The sequence below is a fragment of the Phascolarctos cinereus genome, unplaced genomic scaffold, assembly GCF_003287225.1.
Source record: "Phascolarctos cinereus isolate Bilbo 61053 unplaced genomic scaffold, phaCin_HiC Scaffold_7;HRSCAF=346, whole genome shotgun sequence".
Taxonomy (NCBI): domain Eukaryota; kingdom Metazoa; phylum Chordata; class Mammalia; order Diprotodontia; family Phascolarctidae; genus Phascolarctos; species Phascolarctos cinereus.
Window position 1 is genome coordinate 171,808,722 of NW_027556180.1, and position 13,419 is coordinate 171,822,140.

Below are 13,419 nucleotides of genomic sequence, written 5' to 3' on the forward strand. Positions count from 1 at the left end.
TAGACAGGTATGTCTGGAATGACAGTGTGCAATGTTGAGAAATGAGTAAGAACCAGTCACTTTTGCTGGCTCCTCATCTATTTCACATCTATTTTCCCCTAAATGTGGATGTATGTAACGCCCTGTTCTAAAGTCCTTTTCTATTCTCCCTATGCTCTTCTAAATTCTTGACTTTACCAGCTACCATGAAGTTAATAATCATCTCTATGTTGGTGACTCCCAGACCTATACATCCAGACCTAGTGTCTCTACTGAGCTCCAGTTACATATTATCTCTAGCTGCTTACTGACAATTTCAAACTGGATGTTCCACAGGCATGTCAAACTCACTGTGTATATAACTTAACTCTTCATCTTTTCCCCAAAGCCTGTCCTCACTTCCAAACATTCCGATTTCTGTCAAGGGAACTACTATACTCTCAGGGACTCAAGTTCACAGCCTCAGTGTTATATTCAAATATTCACTCTCCCTCACCCCATATATCCAAATTCACTGTCAAATCTTGTTGTTTATGCTGCCACACTATCTCTTGTATCTGTTCCCTTCTTCCTACTTGTATGGACACCACCCAAGTTCAGGCTCTATTTACTTCTTGCATGGACTATCGTAGTACCCTCTTAATTCATCTCCCTCACTTATGTCTCTCCCCACTACACAGAAGCATAAAACAGTCGGACTATTTTATGAGACCTTAGAGATCCCAGCACTAATTCTTACTGTGTAACTCAAGGTTAGTCATAACTTCAATCTCAACATCACCCCAAAGTATTATGCCTCCTTGATCCATAACCTTAAAATTCCTTTCTGACCGTATTCCTCTTCTCTCCTAAACCTATTATCAGTTTCTACCATAACCTATAGTCACTTGGCCCTTCCAAGTAGTCTCCATGACCCCAAGCAGGCCATGACCCCTGCTCTGTTCACTTTCATCCCTTCAAAATCTTGACCTTATCATTGATCAGTTCAACTTGACACTGTGTTCTTCTTCCCCTTACTGCTCTATTGTCACTCATCCCTTTCCAAATCCCAACCCTGGATCAGCACTACCTACCACTACTAGCCTTTTTCACTTTTGTCTTCTCCTGCTCTCTAGCTGCTGGAGAAGTCACACAATCTTCTTGACTAGGTCCTCTACAGATTCACGCTACCCAACTTAGCTGGGTCCTAACTGCTACACATTAGACTTTTATTCTTCCCTGACTATCACAGAAGTCACAGCTTTTATTCTAAACCTCTTCTTAAACCACTTCTTAATACCACTCCTACTAACCTCAGTAGGTTAAGTCTTAGTAGAAGACCTACTACTTCAATGAAAAAAAAACAAACCCAAACTTATTTCTTGCAAATTCCATTTTCTCCCCATTTCTCAATATCAAACCTCTCCACTTCTACACATGAACCCAGTAGCTGACCCTTCCAGTTCTAAGGCTATGAACATGTGACCTATGTCCCATCCCCTATATATGGATATACCCCAAGGTTCTTTTTTGACCCTTCTTCTCTATTTTCTTTATACTCTCTATGGTACCTCATCAGCTACCATACTTTAATCTACCTCTATGCATATGATGCCCTCCCAAACACACATCTATCTCCAGCCCAGTCCTTATCTCCTTCTCAAACTCCAATTCCACATCTCCAACTGCCCATTTGCTTGTCCCACAGGCATCTCAAACTCCAAAAGAGATGCCATTACTTTCCCTTTAAATCCACCCTTCCTCTTGGCCTCCCTGTTTCTATTTAGGAAACTATCATTCTCCTAGTCACCAGGGATGCAACTCCATCTTCAGCTCTTCACTCATACTCACCTCACCTATACAACTGCCAAGCTTTGTCACTTCTATTTCCATAGCTATGTCTAGTAACTGTCTTCTTCTCTGTATTTATTTCTCAACCATCCTAACTCTGACCTTTATTACCTCTGTCCCAGACTACTGAAATAGCTTCCTATTCAGTCTCCCTGAATTTAGATTCTCCCCGAATTTAGATTCTCCCCATTCTAGTCCATCCTCTACTCAGCCATCAAAGTGACATTCCTAAAGCACATGTTTGAACAATAAACTCCAGCAGTTCCTTATTATCTCTACAATCAAATACAGATTCTTCTGTTTGTCATTTAAAACCCTTCATAGGCTGGCTCCAATTTGCCTTTGTAAATTTATTAGACTTTATTCCCCTTCACACAAACTAGAGTTCAGCCAAAGTAGGTTTCTTGCTATTTCTCACATATAACCATATTCCATCACACATTCCATCTCTCATCTCTGTTACTTCCCACAGGCTTCCCCCCATGCCTGGAATTCACTCCTCCCCTTCTCCCTTCTACCTCTCAAAATCCCTAGTTTCTCTCAAAACTCAGCTCAAGTTTCACCTTCTATATGTTTATGAGGCTTTTCCTGATCCATCCAGCTGCTATTACCTACATTTATTTTATATATTTCATACTTCTTTTTATTTTATTTTACGTTTTACTTTTATTTTTCAAATATATTTTATCTAAACACAAAATTTTACATTTTATATTTTTATTTTATGTATTTTATACTTATTTTGTGTATATATTTTCTTTCCCAATAGCATGTAAGTTTCTTGAATGCAGGGGCTATTTCATTTTTGTATTTGTAACCAAACCACCCACCACGTAGTAGACATGTTTAATATGCACGTAATAATGACTGACTACTTGAGAGAAGAGAATGCTTGGAATAATAGGGAATGTGAGAGAGTCAATGAAAGACTAATTTCTAAAATACCTGTGCAGCCATAAAGACCCACTTAAGATAAGATGACACATTTGTAGACAGCCCAGCAGTCCTCCCATCATGATAACTTCCAGCATATTGCATTTTGTTCAAATCATGACCAAAGAAGGTGGAGGGTAGCAGATATTCAAGGTTGACCACTAGTAGGGCAGAAATGGCACATCAAATAGGTCAGAAATTCAAGGGTGGCAGAGATGACACTACCGAGATGTCCGGCAATGAAAATGGCTAGGCAAGTGAGAGGCAGGAAAGGGTTGACAGAGTAGAAAAACAGGGAAGAAGAAGAATTCTTCTGCGCTGGGACATCTCCTTCACCACAAAATAAGTAGTTATGTACAATGTATTCCTTTCCCACAGATTCTGATGGTATTTGCAGTTTATTTTTAGTTTTATGCAGTCTGGAGAGCTGGTACTCTCTTACTGAAAGCTTCATTGTCATGGAAATCTCACCTGTACTTCTGAATCAGCATCAACATGCTGCAGCTGAAACCAAGTATCTCTGTTGTGGTACTTCTGGAGGTCTTCCTTCTGTATGGCCACTTTTCCTATAGACACAAGGGAAAAGAAAAGAAATACAACATAAGATCATGAATCTACATCTTGGACCAGTTTCATTAAGAAAACATTTCATCCATTCATCATCTAAGATTATTTATTCCAAACAGAGACACCAATTAAATTACTGGTCTCATCATCTTCATTTTCCCATGACCTGGTTTTTCCAAAACTCCAGTGACATTTAGGTTTCAAAAACTTCACAATGTAACATTTTCAAGGTACAAGCTCTTCCCATCTTCTTCACAAATCCTGGTATTTTAATTAATGACCTTGCTGGCTGACCAATCTTCCCAATAGAAGATTGCTATAGAGTGAAAAATATTATTATAATGTCTTAAATTTAAGAAATTCTGCACATCTCTACATGATGCTCAAAGTATTATTCTTTCACTTATCCTGGACATATCCCCAGGGAGAGAAGAGATAGGTATTATTATCCTCCTCATCTTACAGATGAGGGTGGTGGAAACGGGGAGAATTGCAATAACAAGGAAGCACAAAGTAGTAACTCAAACTTGTGTATGAACTTCATCAGCTTAGCTCATGAATTGGCACCTAAAGCTGAGAATGAGGCAATAACAAATGATTTGCTTCCCACACAGAGTGGCAAAGCATATGTGTTCCACGTGCCAGCTTTTGTTATTTTCAGGGCTATGCAGTTATCTGCATTTTTAAAATAAATCCAAGTCATACGGAACTTTTAGGGCTGGAGAAAGACACGGTTCCCCCTAAAATGGTTCGCCCTTCTCACAATTTATTTGGTCATCATAGCATCTAGAGGTAGACTGCCACATTTGGAAGGAGGGAAAGGGCAGTTTGGCATATTGGAGAAGACACTGGATTCAGAGAAAGTAGTCCTGGTCTTGAGTCTTAGCTCCTGCAAAAATTATGTAACTCAACAAGTCACTTCATCTCTGAATTTTCTTTGTCTGTAAAGTGGGGGCTGATACCACATATACTACCTATCTCACAAAGTGATTGCGAGGAAAGCTTTTTGCAAACCATAAAGTGCATAGAACATGTAAGTATGGTGGATAACATGCTGGACTCCAACTGTCCCCTCTGGCACTTATGTGACCATGGGTAAGTCACTTTACTGCTCTAAGACTCAGGTTCTTTATAAATAAAGGGAGGAGATTGGACTCAATACTCTTTAAGGTCCAGCAGCTAGATAGGTTGGTGGATAGAGCACTGGACTTGAAGTCAGCAGGACCTGAGTTCAAATCATGTACTAGCTGTGTGACCCTGGATAGATCTCTCCTGATCTGTTTTCTCATCTGTAAAATGGGGATAATAATAGCACGTACCTCACAGGGTTGTTGTGAAGATAAAATGAAATAATATATGTTAAGTACTTTGTAAATCTCAAAGAACTATATAAATGCTAGGTAGTAGCAGTAGTAGTAGTGGTGGTGATGGTGGTGGTGGTGGTGGTGGTGGTAGTAATAGTAGTAGTGGTAGCAGCAGTGGTGGTGGTAGTAGCTGTAGTAGTAATAGTGGTAGCAGTGGTGGTGGCAGTAGTAGCAATAGCAGTAGAAGAAGTAGTGGTAGTGGTGGTAGTAGTAGTTGTAATAGTAGTAATAGTGGTAGTAGTACTAGTAATAGAAGAAGTAGTAGTAGGGTGGTGGAGATGGTGGTGGGAGTGACAGTAGTAGTAGTGGTGGTAGTAGTAGTAATAGTGGTAGTAGTGGTGGGGGTGGGGATGGTGGCAGCAGTAGTAGAAGTAGTGGTGGTGGTGGTAGTGGTAGCAGCAGCAGCAGCAGCAGCAGCAGCAATAGTATTTGAGGTATCTCAAAAAGCTAATCTATGATCCTATGAACTCCATTGAGGGGTGAAATTATTTTCCCAGTCAATCCATTCCCTTTCTCTAACAAACTAATTCTGTCTGCTTCTAGTAATATAGCTTAGCTAGAAGGGCCAAGAGAATTGGGAGCCTTCTTCTGAGAGATAAATAGCAATGTAGAGGAATGTTCCTGCCATTTGAGATGTCTGCCCCACACCTCTCTACTTACTTGAAACAGTCTATCCTTCAACATTCAACTTAAGCAAAGTGCCATCTCCTCCATGAAGTTTGTCATGACTACCCCAGTTCATAATGATCTTTCCCCTTTTACAAATTCTCTAGCAAAGTGTTTCTCTTTACCAATCATTTGGAATTTATTTTTGCTTTTTAATTCCTCATGCATTCATATCTTGTTTCTCCAACTAAACTCACATCATAAATTCTTTGGGGGCAGAGATTATGTCTTAAATATCTTTGTTGTTCCCATGACACCAAGCATACAGGTACAATTCAATATATGTTTATTGATCAGCATAGTGCCTGGTACATAGCAGGTGCTTATGAAATACATATAGACTGACTGATTGGCTAATGTGGATTCCCTTCCTTAATACCAGGTCGAGGAGCTACCTCTTGCCTATGCAGAACCTCTCAAAAAGTAACCAGGAGCACAAGTTTTGGGATTGACCAATCAGCTTCTGGATGTCAGCTGGTCCTTAAGAAATAAAACTGGCAACTTCCTGGAAAACAGAAGATCCTCATGACAAACAGCTCACGCCATGAAGATGATCAATTCACCAACTGTAGGAATGAAGCCAACAGAAATGATAACTTTCCTAGTTTGATCTTGATGATATTATATACTATACTAATGAAGCCAAGCCAGGGTTCAGTATTCAGAAAGCTAGGTTAGCTTCTTATTTATTCTTTCTAACATCTTACAAACATCTGCTATTAACTGGGGAGAGATCTGGGTTGAAATCTCACTTCTGTGGACCATGAGTAAGTTACTTAGTCTCTTTAGCCTCAGTTTGCAAATGATACCAAAACATATACTCTCTTTAATGTATGTCGGTAACAAGGTTATAAACAAATATTTGCTGTAAGTAATAGAAAAGAGCATTTGATTTAGAGAGATATTGATGGCACAGTGGACAAAGTGTTGGTCCTGGAGTCAAATCCAGCCTCAGATACTTACTAGCTATCCGACCCTGGGCAAGTCACTTAATTCTATTCTATTTGCCTCCATTCCTCAAATGAGCTGGATAAGGAAATGGCAAACCACTCCAGTATCTTTGCCAAGAGAACCCCAAATAGGGTCAGGAAGAGTCGGACATGACTGAAGATGACTGAACAACAACAACTCCATTTGGGGTGCTTCAGCCCCAAATGTGCCCACACACATGTGCACAGGCATGCACACACAGAGCCAGTTACACACAAGCTGGTGGAGAATACACTAAAAGCTTAACCAAAATAATATCCATTATTATAGTATAATCTGCTATTCTTACTTATTCCTGGAATATCAGCCCATCTTCTATTGCAGGGCTTCTTAAACATTTTTGTGTCATGAACCCCTTCGGTAGTCTGGCAAAACCTAAGGATATCTTTTCAGAATAATGCTCTTAAATGCATAAAATAATATATATTTATATACATATATATATATATAAATGCATAAAATAAAATATATTTAAAAATATAAAAAATAAAACTCATAAAATAAAATTCAAAAATATAATAAAATATATAATAAAGGGAGCCAATTACATTGAAATGCCATTATCAAAATATTTTAAAAAAACAACAAGATTACAGACCTCAAGCTAAGAATCCCTGGAATCTACGGCCTCAGCTTGTTACCTGAACCTATTATCTTGTACTGAATCAGTGGAAGGGAGACGAAGGAAGAGAATACATCTTACAACCTCCAGCCTTCCTATATCCTTATGTCACTTGTTTCCTGAGCTGTCAATCAAGCTAGTCAACCACAGGAAGTAATCAGTATAACCCTTACTAGTTGGCTTATTTCAGATCAACAGCTCAGGCAGTTTTGAGACATAAGATCACATCTTTATAGTTGGAAGTTGAAAATCAACTTATCAAAATGACACCTTTTAGAGATGAGGAAACTGAGGCCCGGAGGGATAGTAACGTGCTCCCAGTCATGCAGTTGTACTGACTTTAAATCCAGTGTTCTTTTCGCTGTACTACATATATACAATAAATATTGGTAATGTTGGTAGAAAAAGGAAGGAATGATTGCTTTCCCTTACATGTGCCCCAAATAACTATTTCCAGTGCTCAACTAGTACTAATTTCTTCTAAATGGCCCTGGTCAGAAATGCCATTGTAGTAAAAAAGCAAGGGGAACATTTGAGTACAATTAACTGGGAGGGATTTGAGACCATTTAATTTTCCTACCTTTCAGACACCCACCAAGTCCTCCATTTTAGGTCAGACATCTGCAGGTAAATGTATGCTTTTCTCACTGGGTAATTTTCCCACCAGCAGAACATGCTCTGGTGTAATTTCCTTTGCCTCCAAACAATAGCTGCATGATTCACTGTCATATCTCCAGCAAATTATATGACACAAGTGCATCTGTATTTTGCTTTTGCAAAAGGGTCATAGCTCACTCAGCACTGAGATAGTTGGCACTATTAATTATTTTCACTTAATTGGCTTACACAATGAGTATTTAATTCTCCACATCAGAATTCCTTTCTGTAACAATGACCTCTACTCATTGACTAGAGTAATCTATCAAATGACACACGTAGAAGAGAAAACAGCACACTAAAGCTACATAAAGTAGCTAGTTTATGTAGCTTTAGTGTGCTTCATGGAAGGACAGAAGAAAGGAATGAAGGAAAAAGGAAGGAAGGGAGGGAGGGAGAGCGGAAGGAAGGAAAGGATTGAGAAAGGAGTGAAAGAGAAAGGAAAGGCAAAGGAAGGGAAGGGAACAGAATGGAAAAGAAAGTTAGCAAAGGGAAGGCTAAGGAAGGGATTGAAAAGGAATACACAGATAGGCATAATGTGCACAGTAGTAGGGAGTGTTAAAAATGGAATACTTCTTTGACTCAATTTCTTAACTGCATAGAAACTTAAAGAGAAACACAATTACATGGTCCTTGGGTTTTTTCTGGCCCAGCAAACATGCAATTACAAGTGCATAATGACACACTTTAAGACCCAGCCTTATAATTCTTTCCTCCGCCCTCTGCCATAGGCAGAGGACAAGTTCTCTTACATGGTCCTCTCTCCATTCCTCAGCTCTTCTACTATCTCTTACCATTTGGCTCATTATTCCTTTTGATCACTTTTTCCCCTTGGCCTTAACCATTTCCCAGCATCCCTCCATGCCCTGTTTCCTTTCAGCATTTGAATTAGCCCCTACATACGTGCCTTGTCTTTCCTTCAAAAGTGTCAGTGAGTTGCCTAGCCCTTGGACCACTTTGCCTTTTCACCCATTGACAATATGGTAAAGTCTGGCTGTAACCCAGCCACATCAATCAACACCTAGCACTTCAAGAAACATCCCTAGATCATTGGGCAATGCTATTCCTGTCTGGTAAGACCGGAAAAAAATCTTCATACTCATCAGTGATCATCATGGTGATAGCCTCACTGCCCTTGTAATTTTTTAATCTGAGCTATTCAACTGCAGATGCAGTTGCTTCTCATGTTCATTACATGAAAACTGAAAGTGGAATGGGCAAGACACAAATCTTTGATTTGGGTGTGAATCCTGTAATTTACAGATCATTCGTGTCCTTTAAATGCTGTTCTGAGACAGAATGTGAAGAGTCGATACTCCAATGGCCCTTTAGCAAGGCTGTGGGATCAATTTTGATATGCTATGACACGACACATCTTCTGAGATGCTTTTAAAATCTGGTCCCAGCTCTGTCCCTAACCAGCTGGGTGGCCTTGTTAATTAGCCACTTTGAGCCTTAGTGTCCTGCTCTGTAAAACAGGAAAGCCAGGAGTTCTAAAATTATATAATTATTACATGGAACCAGAGCATTGAAAAAAAAATAGCATTCCTGCATGGATGATTGCTCACCTTCCATCCTGACCACTTCCTGAGCTAGACCTTCAGGGAGAAATCAATCAACAAATAATTTTTTTTTAGCATCTATCGTGTGTGATAAGTCCTAGGGATGCAAAAAGAGGTAAAAGTCTGTGCCCTTACTCTCAAACTAAGTTCTAAAACTCAAAAAGCATTACCATCATATAATAATAAGCTATGATTAGTCATCTTTCAAAAAAATACTAGATATGCAATGATTAATAAATATCCTTTCTGATCACCCATGGTGGTACAAGCCCAGCAACAGTAGCATCCACAAGCAAATCAAATTGACTTTTATAACCAGGGCTATATATATATCACAATAATGTGTGATTAAAACTGGGTTGAAAAAATTCATTTCTGACTTCTCTTTCTTCAGGGTTCCCACTCAAATATCCTCATCTACCTCCCAATTCTTTTATGATCCAAGAGTCCACTTACCTGCATTTCAGTTACAAAACACTTTATAGCCATCATGTGATCACAGATTTAGAGTAGAAATAGACCTCAGAGAACAACAGCTAGTCCAACTTATTCATTGTACACATGAGGAAAGAGATGAAGTAACTCACCCAAAGTCACATAGAAAATAAGCATCAGAGCTTAGAAGTTATAAGATCATGAATTTAGTGCAAAAAAAGATCTCATCAGCTGTCTGGACCAACTTATTTTATAAATGTGGGTGACTGAATCTCACAGAAGTTAAATTACTTGACCAAGGTCACACAAGTAGTAAATATCAAAGGTGGAATTGAGCTCAGATCCTCCAGAATCACTGCTCTTTTCACTATTCCAAGACTATCTCCCTGTATCATCTCAAAATGCCAAAAGTAACGAGATTTACACAGAACTACATTTTTTCTTACGCAAAGAACAACTTAAAAAAATATACTGCCTTCATAGGGAGAGGAAAGGAGGAAATACTTGGAAGCAGTCATTTAAATGCAGAAATTATTCTGCTGGTTTATATCCCATTCATTTTTGTCACTCTCCTGTTCTAGTAGGATAATCCTGCCTACCCTCAGCATCTCTTCATCTTGCTACATGAGCAATATACGCGCTAAGATTTCATGTCCTAAGGTTAGGACACAACTAATACACCACTAAGGCACAATTAGGCAATCCCTTTTTTGGAGTTGGAACTGGCATTAATAACTGCCCATCATACCATATATACCCCAGAAAAGCTATGCACATAACCCTCCACAAAACTACAGCTGGCAGACTTCAGAATGGGTCACCAGGCTTGGGATTTTTTTTTAAATATTGATTGTTTTAAAAAAAATCTATATTTTAATGAGTATACTTACAATGGAGTCCATAATTAACAACAGGAAAAAGGGGGAGATGACATGGACAAATAGCTCCAGAGCCTGAAGCATGCTCCATCCACTATTAGATGGCCACAGGGTCTTCACCACAAAGCAACATAAACTAGAATAATTTCCCCAAGATCTACTGTTCGGTGTCTCTATTAGACAAAAAAAAAAAGGTTATGTTCAGGTTCCCTCTAATTTTCTGTGATCTGAGGTTTGAGAGCGGATTTTCTCAGGCCTTGTTTATCGATGTGGTTAGGGTACTGACTGCGTGCTCCTTGGAGTGAAAAATCTCCTTTTATCCAGACTGGGGTTCAACCCAATGTCCAGCCACCTTCCTGAATACAGAGAGACTTAAGCACTACCAATGGTAATCAATGCTTTCGCTATGCCGGAAGGGGCTGAGCTACAAGATAAATACCTCACCCCATCCTCCCTTCACTGGAGCTGCAGGCAGAATACAGAGTGAAATAAACCAATTCATATGGGAAAGAGAGATTTCACAGAAATATTACCTCAGATTTTAGATGGTCATGTGTGCGTATATTTCCAGCACATCACCAAAGTTGGTTGACGATTTACTAATTCAGTTTTATGGTAATGAGAAAAGGGCACATTAAGGCAAAAAGAATGCTTTATTTCAAATTTGGCACAATTTGGCACTTAACCTTCTGAAAAAAAAATCAAATAAACAGTTTAACAAAAGAAAACACATTTTCAAGGGTCACCCTACTTTGGGGTAATGTAAACCCAGTGTAAGTATATTCAGAGCTTTATTGTCTGCAGTAAACCCCACAAGGAGTTAGGATAAATGGTTCCATTCCTCTTTGATGCTTCATCAGTGAAAGGTTCCCTCCACAGCCCTTCCAGATCTCTACATCTTGTCAGGCCTTTCTGTAAATCCTCCAGGGGAGATCTAATGAAAGGTCTTTCTCTGGTTCTTTTCATAGTCATAGTCAACATTAGGTTGTCCAACCATCTGTCATATCTCACTTTTCATGCACAGATGACCCACCTCTTTTTCTTTCAACTAATCAATCAGCATTTATTAAGTACCCACTGTATGCCAGGCTCCAAACGAGATAAGCTTATATTCTTTCTATATAAATAAATACATACAAAATAAATAGAAGTTAAATTGCATGGAGGAGTGGGGGATGTACCAACAGTTGAGGGGTCAGGAAAGGCTTCCTATTAAGGGCATCATCTAAGCAAAGTTTTGAAAGAAACAAGGTGTTGTGTAGGGGTGGGGAAATTCACGGAGAAGGGAGATGATATACTGTGTACAGGGAACAATAAGAACATAGTTTGGCTGGACTGTAGAGTATAGAAAGAAGAGTAATATACATTTACTAAAGTGGGAAAGATAGTTTAGGACCAGGCTGTAAACAGCTTTAAAAGCTAAACAGAAGAGTTTATCACTACCAGAGGCAAGAGGAAGACATTGGAGTTTCCTGCATAAGCAAGTGACACAGACCCAGACTTTAAGAAAATCACTCTGACAGCTGTGTAGAGGATGGACCACAGACAGGAGAGACTTGAGGAAGGGAAATCACCCAGGAGGCTACTGCAATAGTCCTGGAGAGGGCTATAATGTTTTAGGTATATGTGTATTTAATAATGTCTTTTATGTCACTTTGTTGTTATCATTCACTATATGCTGTCGGTATTTTTAAAAACTAATTAATTCATTAACTAAATTTTAGTTTTCAACATTCAGTTTTATAAGATTTTGAGTTCTAAATTTTTCCCCCTTCCCAAGATGGCACACAATCTGATATAGGCTATCCATGTACAATCATATTAAATATATTTCCACATTAGTCATATTGTGAAAGAAGAATCAGAGCAAAAGGGGAAAAAATATGAGAAAGAAAAAAAAGAGAAAATACTATGCTTTGGTGTGCATTTTGAATCCATATGCATTATGCTGTAGGTATTTCCACAGAGATCTCTTCATTGCCTTTTGGATTACTTGCAATTTTGCTTCTTCTAAGACAGTGACATGCCATGAATCAAAGCCATAAGACATTACAGGGAGAATACTGAGTATTATAAAGATGGGTTTTTGCAGTAGCTAGCAGCTTGACATCATTATAAGTACTGCGTAATTTTCCTCAACTACAATCCAGCCCAATCTTCTCCATCAGTTCCAAGTGTACTGTAGTACTAGGTAGATAGATTAGATAGAAAGACTGAGATGAGAGAGAGAGAGAGAGAGAGAGAGAGAGAGAGAGAGAGAGAGAGAGAGAGAGAGAGAGAGAGATGTATATCTACAGGTAAATAGATTTAGAAAACACACACAGATGGACTAACTCACTAAGCTGTTCGAATAACTACATACCGTAACTTGGGCAACATCTACTCATCTATTCTGTTTTTCCATAGCAGATTCTACAAACCAATTTATGAAACAGACAGGTCCCTAATCACTCACTTCAAGGCATTATGGCAGAAACGCTTTTAGGACACTCTGTTCTCAAGCTACTTCCTACTTCCTAAACCTCTCACACACTTGTAGGATCTTTTGCTCAGTACCCTTGTTCATTCATTCTATTTTCACCTCCAAGCCTTCCCCTAAATCTGGAACATGCTCTCTACCTCAACATTACTAAGTCAGAAGTCTGCCTTCCTTCCTCTCTTAAAGTGCCTGCCCAAATTCAAACTCCTCCATGGAGTTTTCCCTAACTAGAAAAGAGACTGCAAATTGTCCATTGGACCTCTCCTGTCTAGACATCCTGATAGAAGGTAAGCCCTATGAGGGGAAGGAGTGTTTCACTTTAGTATTTGTATACCCAGCACAGGTTTCCGATGGTTAGCAGGAATTGTTTAATAAATACTTGTTTATTTATTGGGCCATAGTAAAAACATTTTTACAGTCACTAGTCCAACTACCTCATATTCTGGATGAGAAACTA

General features: G+C 39.0%; 1 protein-coding gene across 2 annotated transcripts in view; it reads right to left on the reverse strand.

The window, feature by feature from the left end:
• Nucleotides 1–13,419, reverse strand: part of RASA3 (RAS p21 protein activator 3) — a 289,853-nt gene that overhangs the window by 121,629 nt on the left and 154,805 nt on the right. For both annotated transcript variants that reach the window (XM_020965141.2, XM_020965140.2), the window contains exon 4: nucleotides 3,214–3,308. In XM_020965141.2, the coding sequence (XP_020820800.1) occupies nucleotides 3,214–3,308 (95 nt within the window). The remainder of the gene's footprint in view (nucleotides 1–3,213; nucleotides 3,309–13,419) is intronic.